At 37.9% G+C, this 25,493-nt stretch overlaps 1 protein-coding gene across 2 annotated transcripts in view; it reads left to right on the top strand.

Moving 5' to 3' along the window:
• The window catches only part of STAB2 (stabilin 2), a 324,351-nt gene that overhangs the window by 156,683 nt on the left and 142,175 nt on the right, over positions 1-25,493 (top strand). For both annotated transcript variants that reach the window (XM_053716971.1, XM_053716970.1), the window contains exons 25-29: positions 4,965-5,123; positions 5,631-5,726; positions 20,691-20,786; positions 21,329-21,376; positions 21,656-21,792. In XM_053716971.1, the coding sequence (XP_053572946.1) occupies positions 4,965-5,123; positions 5,631-5,726; positions 20,691-20,786; positions 21,329-21,376; positions 21,656-21,792 (536 nt within the window). The remainder of the gene's footprint in view (positions 1-4,964; positions 5,124-5,630; positions 5,727-20,690; positions 20,787-21,328; positions 21,377-21,655; positions 21,793-25,493) is intronic.

The raw sequence follows: 25,493 nt of genomic DNA, 5'->3' as shown, positions 1-25,493 counted from the left end.
TGCTATATTTTTAGCGGATGTTGCTGCAGCTTCAACTTTTTGGTTAGAAGTTTTAGCGCAACAAGTAACAGATCATAATTTTATAGCATTATTATTATTCTATAACATGCTAATAATTTTATTGGTGATACCATCTTTTGATATCATTAGAGTTGATGTCAGGTATATGTTTCTAGCTATTTTAGCTAGAAAAGCTTTATGGATTAAACTTGGAATGCTGATATGTCTTCTAAGTCAACTTTGCTTTCCCTTTCTTTCCAGGGTAATAAATTGTTATCTCAACTGTTTCTGGAAGGAAGGGAACTTTTTTACCAAAGGATAAAAAATCCAAGGTAAATTTAGGTTTAATAATCATTTTTCGTTCTTTTCCTCACAACAAGGAACAAAAGCCTGATCCTTCATCCTCAGGAGCGGTATCAGTTTGGAAACTATTTTCAGTTTGGAATATATCCAAGCCTTTTAGAAACCTATAGCCAGCTCCTAAGTACCCATGAAGGTGCGGCCCTTATTCCAGTTCAGCTGGTATGGGGCAGATTACGTTTTCTTCAAAGAAATTTGGATCAATTCCGTTCTCAATCTCTGGTTTCAGAACATTGTTTCAGAAAGGTACAGAATTGGCTTCAAGTTAAGGCCTCCTGCTAAGAGATTTTTTTCTTTCCCGTGTCCCAGTTAACACAGCAAAGGCTCAGCATTTCTGAAATGTGTTTCAGATCTAGAGTTGGCTGGAGTAATTATGCCAGTTCCAGTTCTGGAACAGGGGCTGGGGTTTTATTTTATCTCTTCATTGTACCAAAGAAGGTCAATTCCTTCAGACCAGTTCCGGATCTATCAATATTGAATCGTTATGTAAGGATACCAACATTCAAGATGGTTACTGTAGGACTATCCTGCCTTTTGTTTAGCAAGGGCATTATATGTCTACAATAGAGTTACAGGATGTGTATCTGCATATTCCGATTCATCCAGATCACTTTTAGTGTCTGAGATTCTCTTTTTAGACAAGCATTACCAGTTTTGTGGCTCTACCGTTTGGCCTAGCCTCAGTTCCAAGAATTTTTTTCAAAGGTTCTCGGTGCCCTTCTTTCTGTAATCAGAGAACAGGGTTTTGGTATTTCCTTATTTGGACGATATCTTGGTACTTGCTCAGTCTTCTCATTTTCGAAGAATCTCATACGAATCGACTTGTGGTGTTTCTTCAAGTTCATGGTTGGAGGATCAATTTACCAATCAGTTCATTGATTCCTCAGACAAGGGTAACCTTTTTAGGTTTCTAGATAGATTCAGTGTCTATGACTCTGTCCTTGTCAGACAAGAGAAGTTTAACATTGATATCAGCTTGTCAAAACCTTCAGTCACAATCATTCCCTTTGGTAGCCTTATGCATGGAAATTTTAGGTCTTAGGACTGCCGCATCAGATGCGATCTCCTTTGCTCGTTTTCACATGCGACCTCTTCAGCTCTGTATGCTGAACCAATGGTGCAGGGTTACTCAAAGATATCTCAATTAATATCTTTAAACCGATTATACGACACTCTCTGACATGGTGGACAGATCACCATCGTTTAGTTCAGGGGGCTTCTTTGTTCTTCCGACCTGGACTATAATCTCAACAGATGCAAGTCTTACAGGTTGGGGAGCTGTGTGGGGGTATCTGACGGCACAAGGGGTTTGGGAATCTCAGGAGGTGAGATTTCCGATCAATATTTTGGAACTCCGTGCAATTTTCAGAGCTCTTCAGTCTTGGCCTTTTCTGAAGAGAGAGTTGTTCATTTGTTTTCAGATAGACAATGTCACCACTATGGCATACATCAATCATCAAGGAGGGACTCACAGTCCTCTGGCTATGAAAGAAGTATCTCGAATTTTGGTTTGGGCGGAATCCAGCTCCTGTCTAATCTCTGCGGTTCATATCCCAGGTATGGACAATTGGAAAGCGGATTATCTCAGTCGCCAAACGTTGCACCTGGGCGAATGGTCTTCACCCAGAGGTATTTCCTCAGATTGTTCAAATGTGGGAATTCCCAGAAATAGATCTGATGGCTTCTCATCTAAACAAGAAACTTACCTGCTATATCTGTCCGGATCCCGGGATCCTCGGGCGGAGGCAGTGGATGCATTATCTCTTCCTTACAAGTGTCATCCTGCCTATATCTTTCCGCCTCTAGTTCTTCTTCCAAGGGTATTCTCCAATATTCTAAAGGAATGCTCATTTGTTCTGCTGGTAGCTCCAGCATGGCCTCACAGGTTTTGGTATGCGGATCTTGTCCGGATGGCCTCTTGCCAGCTGTGGACTCTTCCGTTAAGACCAGTCTTTCTGTCTCAAGGTTCTTTTTTCCATCAGGATCTCAAAACCTTAATTTTAAGGTATGGAGTTTGAACGCTTGATTCTTGGTCAAAGAGGTTTCTCTGACTCTGTGATTGATACTATGTGACAGGCTCGTAAATCTGTATCTAGAGAGATATATTATAGAGTCTGGAAGACTTATTTTTCTTCAGGATGGTTTAGATAAAGGTTTGTCCGCAAGTTCCTTGAAAGACAAATCTCTGCTCTTTCTGTTCTTTTTCATAGAAGGATTGCTAATCTTCCTGATATTCATTGTTTTGTACAACCTTTGGTTCGTATAAAACCTGTCATTAAGTCAATTTCTCCTCCTTGGAGTTTTGAATTTGGTTCTGGGGGCTCTTCAAGCTCCTCCGTTTGAACCTATGCATTCATTGGACATTAAATTTCTTTCTTGGAAAGTTTTGTTCCTTTTGGCAATCTCTTCTGCCAGAAGAGTTTCTGAATTATCTGCTCTTTCTTGTGTCTCCTTTTCTGATTTTTCATCAGGATAAGGCGGTGTTGCGAACTTCTTTTGAATTTTTACCTAAAGTTGTGAATTCCAACAACATTAGTAGAGAAATTGTGGTTCCTTCATTATGTCCTAATCCTAAGAATTCTAAGGAGAAATCGTTGCATTCTTTGGATGTTGTTAGAGCTTTGAAATATTATGTTGAAGCTACTAAGTCTTTCCGAAAGACTTCTAGTTTATTTGTTATCTTTTCCGGTTCTAGAAAAGGCCAGAAAGCTTCTGCCATTTCTTTGGCATCTTGGTTGAAATCTTTAATTCATCTTGCCTATGTTGAGTCGGGTAAAACTCCGCCTCAGAGGATTACTGCTCATTCTACTAGGTCAGTTTCTACTTCCTGGGCATTTAGGAATGAAGCTTCGATTGATCAGATTTGCAAAGCAGCAACTTGGTCCTCTTTGCATACTTTTACTAAATTCTACAATTTTGATGTATTTTCTTCTTCTGAAGCAGTTTTTGGTAGAAAAGTACTTCAGGCAGCGGTTTCAGTTTGAATCTTCTGCTTATGTTTTTCATTAAACTTTATTTTGGGTGTGGATTATTTTCAGCAGGAATTGGCTGTCTTTATTTTATCCCTCCCTCTCTAGTGACTCTTGTGTGGAAAGATCCACATCTTGGGTAATCATTATCCCATACGTCACTAGCTCATGGACTCTTGCTAATTACATGAAAGAAAACATAATTTATGTAAGAACTTACCTGATAAATTCATTTCTTTCATATTAGCAAGAGTCCATGAGGCCCGCCCTTTTTTTGTGGTGGTTATGATTTTTGTATAAAGCACAATTATTCCAATTCCTTATTTTTTATGCTTTCGCACTTTCTTATCACCCCACTTCTTGGCTATTCGTTAAACTGAATAGTGGGTGTGGTGAGGGGTGTATTTATAGGCATTTTAAGGTTTGGGAAACTTTGCCCCTCCTGGTAGGAATGTATATCCCATACGTCACTAGCTCATGGACTCTTGCTAATATGAAAGAAATGAATTTATCAGGTAAGTTCTTACATAAATTATGTTTTTATTATTTATATTATTAAAGGGACACTCAAGTCAAAACTAAATTTTCATGTTTCAGATAGCGCATGTCATTTTTACACAACTTTCCAATTTACTTCCATTAACTAAATGTGCACAGTCTCTTTATATTTACACTTTTTGAGTCACCAGCTCCTACTGAGCATGTGCAAGAATTCACAGAATATACGTATTTGCATTTGTGATTCGCTGATGGCTGTAACATGATGCTAATATAATATTCTTGAGATTCATATGCTGTTGTCTGTATAGCACAATATGGGTGTTAATTTGTGATACAATGGGATTAACTAGATTAAAGTTGAACATCTTACTGTATAACACAGTTAATATCCTTTATTGTAAAACAAATATATCAGTGCAAGAATTTAATTCACCTAATTTTATTGTGCACATAAGAAAATGACATGCACAGGGAATATTACGATTCCAGGGGTGTCCCATTCTGGCAATTGTGGACCAATCACATTTAAAATGAAGAACACATTTAAATTGAGTGGTCTTGTCCCTAATCAGCCCTCCACATTTTAAAAGGAAAAAATATATGTATCAAGAGTTCCTTAAAAGGATACCAAAAACCAATTTTTTTCTTTAATGATTCAGATGCATGCATGTAAAGCTTAGGAGCCTTCCCATTTTTGGTTCAGAACCTGGGTAACACTTGCTGATTGATGGCTTAAATGTAGCCACCAATAGGCAAGCGCTATACAGAGTGCTGCACCTAAAATGGTCTGTCTCCTAAGCTTTACATTCCTGCTTTAAATAAAGATAGCAAGAGACTGAAGAAAAATTGATAATAGGAGTTAATTAGAAAGTTGCTTAAAATTGCATTTTCTATCTGAATCATTAAACAAACAATTTGGGTTTAGTATCCCTTTAAGATTAATCAAATATTTTGGCAATAATTACAATAAAAAGGGATAATAAATAACTAAAACAATGTATTAGGTCCAATATTTAAAAAGTGTCCTTGAATATTATATGAAATAATACTACTGTATTGGGAAAATGCTAAATGTGTCTGTTAAACACCAGAAAAAGATTCACCTGTGTTGTGTTTCTTAACGTATTCATACAGGCTGAGTGCATTCCATCAGGCTCAGGAAGTTACAAATGTGTGTGCCAGCCAGGATGGGCAGGAGATGGAATGGATTGCTCAGAGATTAACAACTGTCTCACACCAGACAACGGAGGCTGTCACGTGAACGCTACTTGTGTATATATTGGGCCAGGACAGGTAAATTATATCAGCAGAATTTTGAGTGCCTAGGGCAGCACAAAACCTAAATACTCCACTGTTTGTATTACATATCTCCCAACATTTATGGCTAGGTATTAGGGATTCATGCGATTACTGGGTTTGTCACTATTTTGTGGGAGGAATGGGTCACGAGTGGATAATAGGAGGGATCATGGGCATGGCTGGTTGGTTGGTGGGTATGTCTAGATGTCCCATGGGCATGGCTGGTTGGTTGGTGGGTATGTCTAGATGTCCCATGGGCATGGCTGGTTGGTTGGTGGGTATGTCTAGATGTCCCATGGGCATGGCTGGTTGGTTGGTGGGTATGTCTAGATGTCCCATGGGCATGGCTGGTTGGTTGGTGGGTATGTCTAGATGTCCCATGGGCATGGCTGGTTGGTTGGTGGGTATGTCTAGATGTCCCATGGGCATGGCTGGTTGGTTGGTGGGTATGTCTAGATGTTTTTCAAAATCTCAAGTTATTCTTTTATTCCTATGTTATAGAGTGACTGTGAGTGTAATAAAGGATTTAGAGGAAACGGTATCGAATGTGAACCAATTAATGAATGTCTGGAGCAAAAGGATAAATGTCATTTTTTGGTAAGTTCTTTTTTCCTGCCTTTTGACAACAAAACATTAAGTAAATTTCTCAATATGAATTATGATTGCACTTATGTTCATTTGATTATATGTCATGTGACGGCTTGTTATTGTTTATAAAATCTCACACAGACCTCGTGTTCCTAGAGTAATGCACACAAAGCTTTATCTGGCAATTAAAAAGCAAGATAGGATTGACCTTAGTATTTGATTTGATAGCACTGATGTATACTGAGATGGACACATAAGCGCTGATCTGACAACCCAAACTAAGGGCTAGTTTATGAGTGAAGCAGTATTTTGTGCTCCCGCTCATGCATTACCTGCACTTAGAAGTAAGCTTTTTGCATATGTTGGGTAGTAAAAAACACGCTGAAAGTAAAAGGTTTATGCATGAGCGCTAACCCAACGTGCAAAAATCCAATGTTGTAATATCGTGACTGTGTTAACATATTCCCAATAGAAGTCAATGGAGCAAAAAAAGTGGGGGAAAACTAACACCCTACTCGCGATCAAACCCATGCTATTTTCTTCACATAGCAGAATATGTTTGTTTTATTCATAAATACATATTTTTATATATATATATATGTACAGTATATATATATATATATATATATATATATATATATGATGTTTGTTTGGTAAAATATATATTTATACATATATATATATATACATACATACATACATATAGAGAGAAGTGCACTCACAGGAACGAATTACCAGCTCAATACCATTGTTAGCCTGTTCTATGGTGATTTACCACCTGGGTGCAGTTTCTTTTTAGCCCAGTAATGCTTTTCACAATGTAGAACTTTCCTGTAGTATATCAGCCTGATTCCGCCTATTACGGTCAGTCCAGCGCCTACAATACCAGTCAATTCCTTTCTGAACAAGGAACACAGCAACCCTATACATGATTATATATAGGTATATACCAATATAGGTATAGTTGTTCTCACCCAAGATTTGACGGTACATGGCCCCGTTCATCATCCCTTTGATGCGGTGAAGTTGTCTTGTCCCCTTAGCAGAAAAACACCCCAAAGCATAATGTTTCCACCTCCATGTTTGGCGGTGGGGATGGTGTTCTTTGGGTCATAGGCAGCATTCCTCTTCCTTAAAACACGGCGAGTTGAGTTAATGCCAAAGAGCTCAATTTTGGTCTCATCTGACCACAACATTTTCACCCAGTTCTCCTCTGAATCATTCAGCTGTTCATTGGCAGATCTCAGACACGCCTGTACATGTGCTTTCTTGAGCAGGTGGACCTTGGTGGTGCTGCAGGATTTCAGTCCTTCACGTGTAGTGTGTTACCAATTGTTTCTTGGTGACTATGGTCCCAGTTGCCTTGAGATCATTGACAAGATCCTCCTGTGTATTTCTGGGCTGATTCCTCGCCATTCTCATTATCATTGAAACTCCACGAGGTGAGATCTTGCATGGTACCCCAAACCGAGGGAGATTGACAGTTATTTGTGTTTCTTCCATTTGCAAATAATCGCACCAACTCACTGTTGTCACCTCCTGACCCAGCTGCTTGGCTATGGTCTTGTAGCCCATTCCAGCCTTGTGTAGGTCTACAATCTTTTCCCTGACATCCTTGTACAGCTCTTTGGTTTTGGTCATGGTGGAGAGTTCAAAATCTGATTGATTGATTGCTTCTGTGGACAGGTGTCTTTTATACAGGTAACAATCTGAGATTAGGAGCACTCCCTTTAAGAGAGTGCTCCTAATCTCAGCTCATTACCTGTATAAAAGATACCTGAGAGCCAGAAATCTTGCTAATTGATAGGGGACCAAATACTTATTTCACTCATTAAAATGCAAATCAATCTATAACTTTTTTGAAATGCATTTTTCTGAATTTTGTTGTTGTTATATTGTCTCTCACTGTTCAAATAAAACTACTATTAAAATTATAGACTGATAATTTCTTTGTCAGTGGGCAAACATACAAAATCAGCCGGGGATTAAATTTTTTTTTTCCCTCACTATATGTAATTATGTGTTTATATGTGTATATATGTCTGTAAATATATACACTATTAATAAATACATAAATACATATATACACACATATCAACATATACAGTATATATATATATATATATATATATATATATATATATATACTGTATATACACACACATACATATACATATTTAGAAATGTATGAATCTTTACTTTAAAGCCCTTTTTTCTGACACCTGAGACCTCATATGTTTGAGTCCTTATAACTTTTTTGTGCAATATTTTTTAAAATAATTGTTATCAGATAGTGTTATTATGAGTGTAACTGTACTTTTCAATGTATTTCCGATGTGTTTTGTGACCCTTTTTTGTCTTGCGTAACAGTTAACCAGAGCTCTGAGGTTGCGTTAATGACTCTAGTGTAAATCACGATTGCGCTCACGTGTTTGTATTTCCTTTCAATACGAGCGATCCTTCTGACGTGCGCAAACAGCCGCGATAAACCCAATATCCTTGTGTTAAACACTCCTAATTTGGCTTTAAATCAGAAAATTATATGTTTTTTGTAACTAACATTTCACCTGTGACATGCAAGACACACATATAGACCACCAGTTACCAATCTTTTGTTTTCCATATCTCAAGAAGTTAATTTAATCCAGGTCATGCCATAATTCACTAAAGATATTTTTTTCTTTGTTTTTCTTTTCTTTCAGTTTACGGGGGGGGGGGGGGGGGGGTAAAGAAAGCAAATGCATATACAAATACAGATAGAGTATTAACAAAAACAACAACAAAGAAAACCGACAGACATCTAAATATTACTGCTGTAGATTAAAGTAAAACTTTCCAACCTCTCTGACCTAACTATCCAGAAATAATGTTTTTAATTGCATAGACCTCATTATCTCCTTTGAAAAAATAATTAATACTCTTTTCATATCATGTTATTTCAACAAGGGATATATCATTTGATCTTGGAGGCCCTTCTGAAGAGTATTTTTATAAGTCACTCATTTTATAAAAAAAATATCTGATCTGTTGTGTATGGTACATCATTCAAAACATCATACTTTGTATTATCACTTGATTAATCAGTAGAGATTTCAAACCCTGTAACGTGGGAGTTTTATTATCTACCTATAACTTTTACTTGCCAATAAGATTAAAGTAATCAAAACACATCTTTCCCCTTTGGAATTTTTTTAAATAATAGCAAAATATCACCTGTTCAATCCCCAGACTTATAGGATGAGCTATAATTCGGAAAACCCAATATTTTACCTTTTTCCAGAATTGATTGATTTTAGGGCAGTCCAAAAATAATAAAGTATGTCTGGATTATCCTGTCTACATTTTTTACAACAGTTCAGATATCATTTATTCCATTTAGGTACCCTATTAGAGATGAGGTAATCCTGGTGTAATAATATAAACTGTGACTCTCTTGGGCCAGAGAACAAGTTTAGTCAATTATACATTTGGTGTCTTAAAACTTTATTCCAAGCTCTCTGAATTCAATTAACTGGAATAAACTTTAAATTATATTTCTGATTCAGAAATAGATCAATGGTCTTTTTAAATGGGTATTCATCACACATTTTATTTTCCCTTTCTCTTACTTAAAGGGACACTGAACCCAAACATTTTCTTTCATAATTGAGATAGAGCATGACATTTTAAGCAACTTTCTAATTTACCCCTATTATAAATTTTTCTTTGTTATCTTGCCATCATTATTTTAAAAGCAGGAATGTAAATCTTAGCAGCCAGCCCATATTAGGTTCAGCACCATGGATAGCGCTTGCTTATTGGAGGCTTACATTTACCCACCAATAAGCAAGCATAACCCAGGTTCTCAACCAAAAATGGTCCGGCTCCTATGCATCACATTCCTGCTTTTTAAATAAAGATAGGAAGAGAACAAAGAAAAAATGTTAATAGGAGTAAATTAGAAAGTTGCTTAAAATGGCATGCTCTATTTGAATCATGAAAGAAAAAAAATGTGGGTTTAGTGTCCCTTTAAATATAATCTTATTGCAGAAAAGCAAATAAATGTTACTTGGTTAGATTCAATTTAACTCTTAAAGGGACAGTATACTGTAAAATTGTTTTTCCTGAAATGTGTTTCCAATTATTTTATTACCAACTGCAAAGTATAAAATGTATGAGAATTTGCTTTTTAAGTTTTATTTATGTATATGAAATAGCTGATTTTGTGTTTTGAAGCCACAACCTAATAAAATGGGTTGAGCTTGTAGGTATAATCCGATCTCATTACTTTATCACATTGTGTACATAAACATGCTTCTTTATCTTATATCTGTCAGTAAACCAAAGACCAATACTTGGAGAGAACAATGGAAAATTAACATTTTATTACCTTTTCTGTTCTATACCCCACTGGGAGTGTAATTTTTTCTGATGGCTTTGTTTACGCATCTTATCTAAAGCTTGGAAACTTTCAGCATAGGTGGGGATACCACAGGCTAAGTAAACTATTTCAAATGCCAATATAAGGGCAAATAAAATACTTGTAAACAATTTAACACACTCCAGCAGTTAAAGTGGATCATTGGGAACAAGTTAAAGGGGAGAAATTTTGAGAAAACTGTCCCTTTAAATTCCTGTTTAAGATATTACCTTTAAGCTACATTTTACTTCTATTCTTGTTTTCTTATCTTTTAAAAGATCCTGTAAACTAAATACAGGATGTACATTGCACTCTCTCATACCCTCACCCCTGATGAAAGTGTGGGGCTTGTGAATGCAGTATAGCTAAAGAAAAGCAATGGCGCTACTCTTATTAGAAAAGAGGGAACACTATAATGGTAATTAGCGTAAAATCTGAAACTTGTGTACACTTATAACTGGTGTTTGAAAGGTGCTGTGTATCAGAGCATAGGAATTATATGTACTGATTCCAGCAAAGAAGCTGGACAGGATACTGTAGTGAGCACTCTTTCCCTCTTATGTGGAGGTGTTGGAACGTGTTAGGATGTTTAAAATACAAACTTTCTCCAACATAGGTGTGTCCGGTCCACGGCGTCATCCTTACTTGTGGGATATTCTCTTCCCCAACAGGAAATGGCAAAGAGCCCAGCAAAGCTGGTCACATGATCCCTCCTAGGCTCCGCCCACCCCAGTCATTCTCTTTGCCGTTGCACAGGCAACATCTCCACGGAGATGGCTAAGAGTTTTTTTGGTGTTTAAATGTAGTTTTTATTCTTCAGTCAAGAGTTTGTTATTTTAAAATAGTGCTGGTATGTACTATTTACTCTGAAACAGAAAAGAGATGAAGATTTCTGTTTGTAAGAGGAAGATGATTTTAGCAACCGTTACTAAAATCGATGGCTGTTTTCACACAGGACTGTTGAGATGAATTAACTTCAGTTGGGGGAAACAGTGGGCAGACTTTGCTGCTTGAGGTATGACACATTTCTAACAAGGCTTGGTAATGCTGGAAGCTGTCATTTTCCCTATGGGAACCGGTAAGCCATTTTCTTAGTTTAGTATAAGAATAAAGGGCTTCACAAGGGCTTTAAAGACTGGTAGACATTTTTCTGGGCTAAAACGATTACTATATAAGTATATTTAGTGGATTATAACTATAAATAGTTCTTTTAATCTTGGGGATGTATTAAAAAAACGGCAGGCACTGTATTGGACACCTTTTTCACTGGGGGCCTTTTCTAGTCATAGGCAGAGCCTCATTTTCGCGCCACTAATGCGCAGTTGTTTTTGGAAAGCAAGGCATGCAGATGCATGTGTGAGGAGCTAAGAACCACTGAAAAAGCTTATTGAAGGCGTCATTTGGTATCGTATTCCCCTCTGGGCTTGGTTGGGTCTCAGCAAAGCAGATACCAGGGACTGTATAGGGGTTAAATGTAAAAACGGCTCCGGTTCCGTTATTTTAAGAGTTAAAGCTTTCAAATTTGGTGTGCAATACTTTTAAGGCTTTAAGACACTGTGGTGAAATTTTGGTGAATTTTGAACAATTCCTTCATACTTTTTCACATATTCAGTAATAAAGTGTGTTCAGTTTAAAATTTAAAGTGACAGTAACGGTTTTATTTTAAAACGTTTTTTGTGCTTTGTTATCAAGTTTATGCCTGTTAACATGTCTGAACCATCAGATAGACGATGTTCTGTATGTTTGGAAGCCAAGGTTCCTCCCCATTTAAATATATGTGATGAATGTGACATAGTGCCCAAACAAAGCAGGGACAATGATGCCACTGATAATGATGTTGCCCAAGATGATTCCTCAAGCGAGGGGAGTAAGCATGGTACTGCATCATCCCCTTCTGTGTCTACACCAGTCTTGCCCACACAAGAGGTCCCTAGTACATCTAGTGCGCCAATCCTTCTTACTATGCAACAATTAACGGCTGTAATGGATAATTCTATTAAAAACATTTTGTCCAAAATGCCCACTTATCAGAGAAAGCGCGATTGCTCTGTTTTAGATACTGAAGAGCATGAGGACGCTGATGATAATGGTTCTGACATACCCTCACACCAACCTGAAGGGGCCAGGAGGGAGGTTTTGTCTGAGGGAGAAATTTCAGATTCAGGTAAAATTTCTCAACAAGCTGAACCTGATGTTATTACTTTTAAATTTAAATTAGAACATCTCTGCGCTCTGCTTAAGGAGGTGTTATCTACTCTGGATGATTGTGACAATTTGGTCATTCCAGAGAAATTGGACAAGTTCCTAGAGGTCCCGGTGCCCCCCGATGCTTTTCCTATACCCAAGCGGGTGGCGGACATTGTAAATAAGGAATGGGAAAGGCCCGGCATACCTTTTGTTCCTCCCCCTATATTTAAGAAATTATTTCCTATGGTCGACCCCAGAAAGGACTTATGGCAGACAGTCCCCAAGGTCGAGGGGGCGGTTTCTACTCTAAACAAACGCACTACTATCCCTATAGAAGATAGTTGTGCTTTCAAAGATCCTATGGATAAAAAATTAGAGGGTTTGCTTAAAAAGATGTTTGTTCAGCAAGGTTACCTTCTACAACCAATTTCATGCATTGTTCCTGTCACTACAGCAGCGTGTTTCTGGTTCGAAGAACTAGAAAAGTCGCTCAATAAAGAATCTTCGTATGAGGAGGTTATGGACAGAGTTCAAGCACTCAAATTGGCTAACTCTTTTATCTTAGACGCCACTTTGCAGTTAGCTAGATTAGCGGCGAAAAATTCAGGTTTTGCTATTGTGGCGCGCAGAGCGCTTTGGCTAAAGTCTTGGTCAGCGGATGTGTCCTCCAAGAACAAATTGCTTAACATCCCTTTCAAGGGTAAAACGCTGTTTGGCCCTGACTTGAAAGAGATTATTTCAGACATCACTGGGTGAAAGGGCCACGCCCTTCCTCAGGATAGGTCTTTTAAGGCTAAAAATAAGCCAAATTTTCGTCCCTTTCGCAGAAACGGACCAGCCTCAAATTCTACTCCCTCTAAGCAAGAGGGTAATAGTTCTCAAACCAAACCAGCCTGGAGACCGATGCAAGGCTGAAACAAGGGTAAGCAGGCCAAGAAACCTGCCACTGCTACTAAAACAGCATGAAGTGTTGGCCCCCGATCCGGGACCGGATCTGGTGGGGGGCAGACTCTCTCTCTTTGCTCAGGCTTGGGCAAGAGATGTTCAGGATCCTTGGGCGCTAGAAATAGTTTCTCAAGGTTATCTCCTGGAATTCAAGGAACTACCCCCAAGGGGGAGGTTCCACAGGTCTCAATTGTCTTCAAACCAAATAAAAAGACAGGCATTCTTACATTGTGTAGAAGACCTGTTAAGAATGGGAGTGATTCATCCTGTTCCATTAGGAGAACAAGGGATGGGGTTTTACTCCAATCTGTTCATAGTTCCCAAAAAAGAAGGAACATTCAGACCAATTTTAGATCTCAAGATTCTAAACAAATTTCTCAGGGTTCCATCGTTCAAAATGGAAACCATTCGAACAATTCTTCCTACCATCCAGGAAGGTCAATTCATGACCACGGTGGATTTAAAGGATGCGTATCTACATATTCCTATCCACAAGGAACATCATCGGTTCCTAAGGTTCGCCTTTCTGGACAAGCATTACCAGTTTGTGGCACTTCCATTTGGATTAGCCACTGCTCCAAGGATTTTCACAAAGGTACTGGGGTCCCTTCTAGCGGTGCTAAGACCAAGGGGCATTGCAGTAGTACCTTACTTGGACGACATACTGATTCAAGCGTCGTCTCTGTCAAAAGCAAAGGCTCATACGGACATTGTCCTAGCCTTTCTCAGATCTCACGGGTGGAAAGTGAACATAGAAAAAAGTTCTCTGTCCCCGTCAACAAGAGTTCCCTTCTTGGGAACAATAATAGACTCCTTAGAAATGAAGATTTTTCTGACAGAGGCCAGAAAATCAAAACTTCTAAGCTCTTGTCAAGTACTTCATTCTGTTCTTCTTCCTTCCATAGCGCAGTGCATGGAAGTAATAGGTTTGATGGTTGCGGCAATGGACATAGTTCCTTTTGCACAAATTCATCTAAGACCATTACAACTGTGCATGCTCAGACAGTGGAATGGGGATTATACAGACTTGTCTCCGACGATCCAAGTAGATCAAAGAACCAGAGATTCACTCCGTTGGTGGCTGAACCTGGACAACCTGTCACAGGGAATGAGCTTCCGCAGACCAGAGTGGGTCATTGTCACGACCGACGCCAGTCTGGTGGGCTGGGGCGCGGTCTGGGAACCCCTGAAAGCTCAGGGTCTATGGTCTCGGGAAGAATCTCTTCTCCCGATAAACATTCTGGAACTGAGAGCGATATTCAATGCTCTCAAAGCTTGGCCTCAACTAGCAAAGGCCAAATTCATAAGATTTCAATCAGACAACATGACGACTGTTGCATATATCAACCATCAGGGGGGAACAAGGAGTTCCCTGGCGATGGAGGAAGTGACCAAAATAATTTAATGGGTGGAGAATCACTCCTGCCACTTGTCTGCAATCCACATCCCAGGAGTGGAAAATTGGGAAGCGGATTTTCTGAGTCGTCAGACTTTCCATCCGGGGGAGTGGGAACTCCATCCGGAAATCTTTGCCCAAATAACTCAATTATGGGGCATTCCAGACATGGACCTGATGGCGTCTCGTCAGAACTTCAAGGTTCCTTGCTACGGGTCCAGATCCAGGGATCCCAAGGCGACTCTAGTAGATGCACTGATAGCGCCTTGGACCTTCAACCTAGCTTATGTATTCCCACCGTTGCCTCTCATTCCCAGGCTGGTAGCCAGGATCAATCAGGAGAGGGCTTCGGTGATCTTGATAGCTCCTGCGTGGCCACGCAGAACTTGGTATGCAGACCTGGTGAATATGTCATCGGCTCCACCATGGAAGCTACCTTTGAGACAGGACCTTCTTGTTCAAGGTCCATTCGAACATCCGAATCTGGCTTCACTCCAACTGACTGCTTGGAGATTGAACGCTTGATTTTATCAAAGCGTGGGTTTTCAGATTCTGTCATTGATACTCTTGTCCAGGCTAGAAAGCCTGTAACTAGGAAAATTTACCATAAAATATGGAAAAAATATATCTGTTGGTGTGAATCTAAAGGATTCCCATGGAACAAGATAAAAATTCCTAAGATTCTATCCTTTCTACAAGAGGGTTTGGAGAAAGGATTATCTGCAAGTTCTTTGAAGGGACAGATTTCTGCTTTATCTGTTTTACTTCACAAAAAGCTGGCGGCTGTGCCAGATGTTCAAGTTTTTGTTCAGGCTCTGGTTAGAATCAAGCCTGTTTACAAACCTTTGACTCCTCCTTGGAGTCTCAATTTAGTTCTTTCAGTTCTTCAAGGGGTTCCGTTTGAACCCTTACATTCCGTAGATATTAAGTTACTATCTTGGAAAGTTTTGTTTTTGGTTGCAATTTCTTCTGCTAGAAGAGTTTCAGAGTTATCTGCTCTGCAGTGTTCTCCTCCTTATCTGGTGTTCCATGCAGATAAGGTGGTTTTGCGTACTAAACCTGGTTTTCTTCCGAAAGTTGTTTCTAACAAAAACATTAACCAGGAGATAGTTGTGCCTTCTTTGTGTCCGAATCCAGTTTCAAAGAAGGAACGTTTGTTACACAATTTGGATGTAGTTCGTGCTCTAAAATTCTATTTAGAGGCTACAAAGGACTTCAGACAAACATCTTCTTTGTTTGTTGTTTATTCTGGTAAAAGGAGAGGTCAAAAAGCAACTTCTACCTCTCTCTCTTTTTGGCTTAAAAGCATCATCCGATTGGCTTATGAGACTGCCGGACGGCAGCCTCCTGAAAGAATCACAGCTCACTCCACTAGGGCTGTGGCTTCCACATGGGCCTTCAAGAACGAGGCTTCTGTTGATCAGATATGTAAGGCAGCGACTTGGTCTTCACTGCACACTTTTACCAAATTTTACAAATTTGATACTTTTGCTTCTTCTGAGGCTATTTTTGGGAGAAAGGTTTTGCAAGCCGTGGTGCCTTCCATCTAGGTGACCTGATTTGCTCCCTCCCATCATCCGTGTCCTAAAGCTTTGGTATTGGTTCCCACAAGTAAGGATGACGCCGTGGACCGGACACACCTATGTTGGAGAAAACAGAATTTATGCTTACCTGATAAATTACTTTCTCCAACGGTGTGTCCGGTATCATCCGATTGGCTTATGAGACTGCCGGACGGCAGCCTCCTGAAAGAATCACAGCTCACTCCACTAGGGCTGTGGCTTCCACATGGGCCTTCAAGAACGAGGCTTCTGTTGATCAGATATGTAAGGCAGCGACTTGGTCTTCACTGCACACTTTTACCAAATTTTACAAATTTGATACTTTTGCTTCTTCTGAGGCTATTTTTGGGAGAAAGGTTTTGCAAGCCGTGGTGCCTTCCATCTAGGTGACCTGATTTGCTCCCTCCCATCATCCGTGTCCTAAAGCTTTGGTATTGGTTCCCACAAGTAAGGATGACGCCGTGGACCGGACACACCTATGATGGAGAAAACAGAATTTATGCTTACCTGATAAATTACTTTCTCCAACGGTGTGTCCGGTCCACGGCCCGCCCTGGTTTTTTTAATCAGGTCTGATGAATTATTTTCTCTAACTACAGTCACCACGGTATCATATGATTTCTCCTATGCATATTCCTCCTTTACGTCGGTCGAATGACTGGGGTAGGCGGAGCCTAGGAGGGATCATGTGACCAGCTTTGCTGGGCTCTTTGCCATTTCCTGTTGGGGAAGAGAATATCCCACAAGTAAGGATGACGCCGTGGACCGGACACACCGTTGGAGAAAGTAATTTATCAGGTAAGCATAAATTCTGTTTTATTACATTTCATTAAAATGGGTAGAAATTGGACTTAAAAAGTAAGCATATGTGTTATCATATTCTATTCCTTCAATTAGTGTGATATATTGATAATCCTGAGCTGCTAATACAGAGGCTTATTCTATATTCCTGTCTTGGTGACACAGCTAACCTCAGTTATGGGATTATAAAATCACTGATAATGGTAATTCCCCTGGGAATACAATTTATCCATTAAAAATGTAATCTGTGGCGTAACCAATGCTCACGACAGTGAAATAAACTGTCATGTGAGTGTCAATATGAATTCATGAGCCTTTAATTGTAGAAAGTAGCAATTGTTGTGATACTGTCCCTTTAAATAACTAAAATAGGTTAACCACTTAGGCTTGTTATTATCACTTAAGACATCGGCAGTAGAAACCACTTAAACTACAATGAGTCTTGAATATTAGTATAATGCAACCTGGTAAATATCAACCGTTGTAGCTGAAATGAAATAAGGCCAAATATTATATAAGTATCATTGCGTGGTCACAGGCCTTGAGACAAGGGGCGGAACTACAGGGGGTGTAGAGGTCGATACTGCGACTGGGCCCCTGAGGGTGGGGGTCCAGCTTAAAAAAAAAAAAGTTGACCTTCCACTATCATGTGATATCATGTGAGTGTGACATGATGCTTTACTAGTGTTTCTGACTACAGGGGTTAGTGTTTTTGTTTTACCCATTGGTGTTTGTGTGTATGTATGTATGTATGTATGTATGTATGTATGTGACTGTGTGTGTATTTATGCATGTATGTGTGTGTATGTGTGTATGTGTGTGTATGTTTATATGTATGTATGTGACTGTGCGTGTATTTATGCATGTATGTGTGTGTATGTGTGTGTGTATGTATGTGACTGTGTGTGTATTTATGCATGTATATGTGTGTGTGTGTGTATGTTTGTGGAATCAGCAAATTACAGACCTTGTTACTATAGCATGGGGGGGCGGGGGGGTAAACAGTGTCACTATACAGTACCACTATATACAGTACGGGGGTGCTGGACCATGTCACTGACTACTGTGGTCACTTTATAAAGTACTGGGAAGGGTAGGGTCAGGCCAGCCATCTCACCGGCAGATTACAGACTGTGTCACTGACTCACTATATACAGTACTGGTGGGTTAAACAGTGTCACTATATACTGTAATGAGGGGTCAGACCATCTCACAGACTGTGGGCACAGGGTATCTCCTTTTGTAGACATGTAATCTGATTCACATTTTTGTTTTCTGTGTTAAATGTAAAAAAAAAATAAAAAAAAATGATATGTATCAAATTCACCTTTTTTTTTTTTTGGGGGGGGGTAGGGGGGTAGGGGGCCTTCTTAGATTCTTGCACCTGTGGTTTCTAAATACGCCTCTGCTTGAGACATTATATACACTTGGATAGCAGTTGCTTCGATATTGTCTTTTTAAATTAGAGTGTTCAGTAGACCATTTTGACTTAATTATCAAGTAACATATTGACAATAAATCACTCCAGCTACAAATCTTATTAAGTATACTTTGAAGTAGTCATAACCTGGTATTTTGTGGCTAACTGGTGGATACCAATGTATATAAGTGTGGCCGGTCGCAGTTATAAAGTAGCAAGATTGTATTTAAAAAGTATCACAGTGCTAAACTGGCTACTGTTTACGGTGAGACAGTATTGCAAGCAACGCTTTTATTGCATCCCATCTATTACAGGCAGCTCCAATGAGGATTATGAATAACTATGGCGTATTAATTTGCTATGAAACAGCCGTGTTATAAATTAGGCCACTGCTGATTGTATCAGCGATAGATAACCATTATATTAATTTGACTGCACCCATATTATATATCAGTCTTAAGTGACTATATCACTTGACATGAGGTTAAACTATTCAATATATTTGCGCTTGGTTGCTGACTTTAATTTAAAAGACCCTGTATAGATCCTCCCTTAAAATGTTTCGCCTTAATTTGTCTACTTTTACTTTTAAACATTGATTGATATTATATTGGGGGGTCTCTGAGCTTTATTATGTACAACACTTTATTACAGCAATATTTATAGAATATGTAATAAAATGTTTCCTCTTAGGCTACTTAGTGAAAAAGTTATGGAGATTAGGCGCTTAATCTGCAAAAGGGATAAAGGTGTGTATGTTAGTCGTTAGCTAAATATGTAGAAAAAACTGGACCTTGGACAGAATAAGTGAAAAATTCTTCTATAATTTATTTTCAAAATAAAAACATGATAATACCAAAATAAAATAAATCACAATCCCTAAGTGTTGCAACACTATATCGATCAATTCATAAAATTTCTAAAATTCAGATATACATTTGTTTCATACACCAATAAAAGGATTTATCTGCTCTTTTGTATCCTTTGTTCAAAGATTTTAGATAGAATGTATTCTTTTATTTCAACACAATTAATAATATTTGTCTCTATTCAATATTTTATATCTATATTTCATCAACTTTAAAATTACAAATATGTAGCAAAAACTAACAATTAGTTAAAACAATTTAAATGCAAGACTGATTATAAATGGTGTCCCCACAATGGCTGTTTACTTATATTGGTTGTAATTTTGCGTATCTAAAAAGTTCATCAAAACATTTGTAAGTAATTGGAGATAAATTACTGAGGGCTGTGTTCTTTATCCTTATATTTATGTTGTGATAAATTACGGTTTCACAGTTACCTCTTTGTATCCTCAGTGAGCTTAATTTGTAGAAAAGGAATGTTCCAAACAGTGTTTAGGGGTGATTTTCTTACCCTCACTTGTGAGCTGTTACTACTCACGGCTTCCCGGCGGTTCCTATGTGTCCTCAGTTTGACTCTCAGACAAGGGGTTCCGGTAGGTAATTTTCCTTTGTGTTACCTTGTCACTGGTCCTTGTAGGAAGTGCTCTGATTACAGCACCAAACTTTAGACAATCCTTTTGTTTCTGTAACTTACGCAAGTTAGCTTTTGTGTTTGTAGTTCCTCAATCTCCTGCACTTAAGTACTTCTGTACGCAGGAAAAAAACAGGGTTTTTCTTTCTTGGTGTTCACACAGATATCAACATGTTTTGCCAGCAACCCTGGCTTTATCAAGTTACAGAAACAAAAGGATTGTCGTAATCAGTCGTGCATTTAAATTGTTTTAACTAATTGTTAGTTTTTGCTACACATTTGTAATTTTAAAGTTGATGAAATATAGATATAAAATATCGAATAGAGACAAATATTATTAATTGTGTTGAAATATAAGAATACATTCTATCTAAAATATTTGAACAAAGGATACAAAAGAGCAGATAAATCCTTTTATTGCTGTATGAAACAAATGTATATCTGAATTTTATGAATTGATCGATATAGTGTTGCAACACTTAGGGATTGTGATTTATTTTATTTTGGTATTATCATGTTTTTATTTTGAAAATAAATTGTAGAAGAATTTTTCACTTATTCTGTCCAAGGTCCAGTTTTTTCTACATATTTAGCTAACGACTTCCATACACACCTTTATCCCTTTTGCAGATTAAGCGCCTAATCTCCATAACTTTTTCACTTTATACACCTTTCTATCTGGGAAGTAGATAGTAGGAGAAAAAGGCAAGGGATATTAACTCTTAAGCGCTAGTTTATTTAACCCCCTTTTTTTGCCTCTTAGGCTACTTGTCAGAAAACACCATCAGGTTTCTGGGAATGTGTTTGTCAAGATGGTTATGAAGGCGATGGTACAATATGCTACGGAAATACAGCACAGGTATTTATTATATCAGAAGTATCTTCAGCTTCATCAGAATATTTTATTAAAGGTTCTTAGCCAGAAACTGCATACAAGTTACGGTTGGAGCAATGGCTGGCTGATTTCATCTACATTTAAAAAGTTATGGGTTGAAGTTTTTTAATTAACAAATGGCAGACTGCTAAAGCTACATAACTTTATAGAAATGATTTAACTAACAGAATTGGTAGGTGACAAATACAATAACATTCCCTCACACCGATAATTAAATGGGATAGGGACAAGGCCATAGGCAGAAATATTGCAATGTTTATATCACTTCAAACCATTTTTAAACAATATTTTGACAATTCATATGTCCTATCAATAGCAGTGATGTCATTGATGAGGTCATGTCATTTAAATGTTTCAGAACAGCAAGGCTATGGATTAATTTGCATGAGAAATGAACACAATTGTTAGCAAAAAAAAATAACTGAGATGTCTCATTTTAAAAAGAAATTGACTGATAATAATCTTGTATCATGCCTCATTGTATTATAAATATATTTTTTTACTAGGTGATTGCATCACTCACAGAAGCCTCAGAGTTTCACAAATGGATTAATGTGAGTAACAAACGTCTAGAATTATGTGGTGATGATGCTGTTTCAATTTCAAAACTAGAAACAAGTGTTATTGTAGCTTTTAAAACCAGTAAAATGTCTTTGAGATATCATCATTAACTTTTGCTTATCTTATTACATAAATACCTATACTTGCTGTATACTCTAATAGCTCATATTTTTCAGATATTCGATAAAAAAAAGTAAAACTGCAGTAATAATGTAGAGAAGACTCAAGCTCTATATATCTCAGGTTTAACCCTTTCCCTTTTTAATTTTCAGGATGCTACACTGAAGTCTATGTTTTCCCAATCTTCGAATGTTACTGTATTGGTACCATCACGGAAAGCTTTTGAAAATATGAGCGAGAAGGACAAAACATATTGGCTGACAAAAGAGAATATGCCAACCTTGCTCAAGTAATCAATATATTATTTCTGCAAGTAATGAACCTATCATTTCAGAAGTGTGTGCATGTATGTAAACGAGTACATATATACCTAGAGATAACTTAAAGGGACACTAAACCCCAACATTTTTATTTTATGATTCAGATAGAAAATACAATTTTAAACAACTTGCTAATTTACTTCTATTATCTAATTTGCTTCATTTTTTAGATATTCTTTGTTGAAGAAATAGCAATGCACATGGGTGAGCCAATCACACGAGGCATCTATGTGCAGCCACCAATCAGCAGCTACTGAGCCTATATAGATATGCTTTTCAGCAAAGAATATCAATAGAATGAAGCAAATTAGATAATAGAAGTAAATTAGAAAGTTGTTTATAATTGCATGCTCTTTCTGAATCACAAAAGAAAAAATGTGGGTTTCACGTCTTAAAGGAATAGTCTAGTCAAAATTAAACTTTCATGATTCAGATAGAGCAGACAATTTTAAGCAACTCTAATTTACTCCTTTTCTCAAGTTTTCTTCATTCTCTTTGTATCTTTATTTGAAAAAGCAGGAATGTAAGCATAGGAGCCGGCCCATTTTTGGTTCAGAATCTGGGTAGCGCTTTTTGATTGGTGTCTAAATGTAACCACCAATCAGCAAGCGCTTCTCAGATGCTGAACAAAAAATGGGCCGGCTCCTAAGCTTACATTCAAATAAAGATACCAAGAGAACAAAGAAAAAAATTGATAATAGGAGTAAATTAGAAAGTTGCTTAAAATCATGAAAGTTTAATTTTGACTAGACTGTTCCTTTAAGACAGGGAGGGAGGGGCTAGCGTGAGATTTTCAATCAAGGTGTTAATAGGTTTAAATTACTCTCCTTCAGTACATGAAGTACCATGCAACATACAAAAAATACATACAATAAAGATTTGCAGGAAAATGTCTATTATATATATTAGTGTGAATGACTCACACAAACACATGCAGAGAGTAGGATGATATTGTAAAGGACATTACTAACTGATACATATCAAGGTCATGATTTGCTGATTTGATATATAGCATAGTATTAACATTTTTATTTATTGCATTTATAAATGGATTTTCGCAGCAGTTTAAATACATAGTTTAGATCAGCGCCATCTTAGGTCAAGATTACGAGTGGATTGATATGGTGTTTTTGATGCCATTTGCATGCAAGTTAAATTCCGCTCCTATAACAAGTTGAAAGTGTGAACGTTTTACGCAATGATTATCGTGACCTCAGAGCTCTGTTTAGCTGTTACGCTTGAATAAAAAGTTCAAAGATGAGGTCTTAAGTGTTATGGGGAAAAAAGGACTGCAAAGAGACATAGATAAACATACATATACACAGGGCTCAAAATTTCCACTAGCCCACAAGCCATTGGGGAGTGGAAATTTAACAGTGGCGAGTGAAAGTTAGTGAGTGAATGTCTACTAATATTATCTAAAGGGTTATGATATATTCATGAAAGGGCAAGGGACCCCATTAGTGCATAGACTGTTTGTTTCTTCTGAGAGGGTAAACAGGGACAGAGAGAGATTGGAGAGGAAAAGGGAAAGTGGAGAAAAAGATAGCTTTAAGAAAGAGTGAAGAAATATAACATAGAAAGAGTGTAAAAAGAAGATACGTGCCTGAAAGTGAAGTGAGGGCATAGAAAGAGAGATTGAAGAAAGAAGGAAGTAAAGCAAGATAGATGAGAGATGATAATTATAAAACTATTTTTTTCAGGTCTGCTATGACCTCACATTCACCTAGATAACGATTTTTGCGTTGCAGCTTTTAACGCTGAAAAAATTTCAGCGTAAAAGCAGTAGCACCGCTATTGGGAGTGGTGTCGGTATAGCTATACCCCAAGCATTGTAGCCTGTAACGCAACACCAATCCCGCACTCAAAAAATGATGTTTTTGCATAGGATTTCCATAGCACCGGTATTACAGGTTGTGCAGTGAAGCTAAAATGCTTGCGTTACAGCCTATACCGACACGAGCCATACCGCCATCTGAGAGTAAATGTTTCACAAAACTTATAACTAAAGTGTTACAAAGTACACTAACACCCGTAAACTACCTATTAACCCCTAAAAAGCCACCCTCCCGCATCGCAAACACTATATTAAACCTATTAACCCCTAATCTGTCGCTCACCCACATCATGACTATTCAATAAAGTTATTAACCCCTAATCTGCCACCCACCCACATCGCCAACACTATTTAAATATATTAACCCAAAAACCCCCGGCCTCCCACATCTCCACCACTAAATAAACCTATTAACCCCTAAACTGCCGGCCCCCCACATTGCAAAACCCCTAAACCTAACACCCCCCGTAAATATATTATTATTTTCTGTAACTTAGTTCTTTTTTATTTTTTGTACTTTAGATAGTTTATTTAATTTTATTTATTTGTAGCAATTGTGTTTAATTAATTTATTGATAGTGTAGTGTTAGGTTAATTGTAGGTAATTGTAGGTAGTTTATTTAATTATTTTATTGATAGGGTAGTGTTAGGTTTAATTATATCTTAGGTTATGATTTATTTTACAGGTAAATTTGTTATTATTTTAACTAGGTAACTATTAAATAGTTCTTAACTATTTAATAGCTATTGTACCTGGTTAAAATAATTACAAAGTTGCCTGTAAAATAAATATTAATCCTAAAATAGCTATAATATAATTATAATTTATATTGTAGCTATATTAGGATTTATTTTACAGGTAAGTATTTAGCTTTAAATAGGAATCATTTATTTAATAAGAGTTAATTTATTTCGTTAGATAAAAATTATATTTAACTTAGGGGGGTGTTAGTGTTAGGGTTAGACTTAGCTTTAGGGGTTAATACATTTATTAGAATAGCGGTGAGCTCCGGTCGGCAGATTAGGGGTTAATAAGTGTAGGTAGGTGTCGGCGACGTTGTGGGGGGCAGATTAGGGGTTAATAAATATAACATAGGGGTCGGCGATGTTAGGGGTAGCAGATTAGGGGTACATAGGGATAACGTAGGTGGCGCGATTTAAGGTCGGAAGATTAGGGGTTAATTATTTTAAGTAGCTTGCGGCGACGTTGTGGGGGGCAAGTTAGGGGTTAATAGATATAATACAGGGGTCGGCGGTGTTAGGGGCAGCAGATTAGGGGTACATAAGTATAACGTAGGTGGCGGTCGGCAGATTAGGGGTTAAAAATTTTAATCGAGTGGCGGCGATGTGGGGGGGAGCTCGGTTTAGGGGTACATAGGTAGTTTATGGGTGTTAGTGTACTTTAGGGTACAGTAGTTAAGAGCTTTATAAACCGGCGTTAGCCAGAAAGCTCTTAACTCCTGCTATTTTCAGGCGGCTGGAATCTTGTCGTTAGAGCTCTAACGCTCACTGCAGAAACGACTCTAAATACCGGCGTTAGGAAGATCCCATTGAAAAGATAGGCTACGCAAATGGCGTAGGGGGATCTGCGGTATGGAAAAGTCGCGGCTGTAAAGTGAGCGTTAGACCCTTTAATCACTGACTCCAAATCTATGTGTCCTCCAAATATTAGTGCAGCCTTGGTTTTTGCTCAAGTGCTAACACATTACTTTTTACTTGTAATATGGAAGTAAAAATGGAACCTTTATAGATTGCTCTCTAGCGATGTTAGCTCATCATAACGCTACCATTTTTACATGCCACTAATCTAGGCCATAATGTATATATTTCTCA

The sequence above is a fragment of the Bombina bombina genome, chromosome 6, assembly GCF_027579735.1.
Source record: "Bombina bombina isolate aBomBom1 chromosome 6, aBomBom1.pri, whole genome shotgun sequence".
In the NCBI taxonomy this organism is placed as follows: Eukaryota; Metazoa; Chordata; class Amphibia; order Anura; family Bombinatoridae; genus Bombina; species Bombina bombina.
Note: the sequence above shows the minus strand (reverse complement) of the source record. Positions and strands in the feature narration are given on the sequence as shown.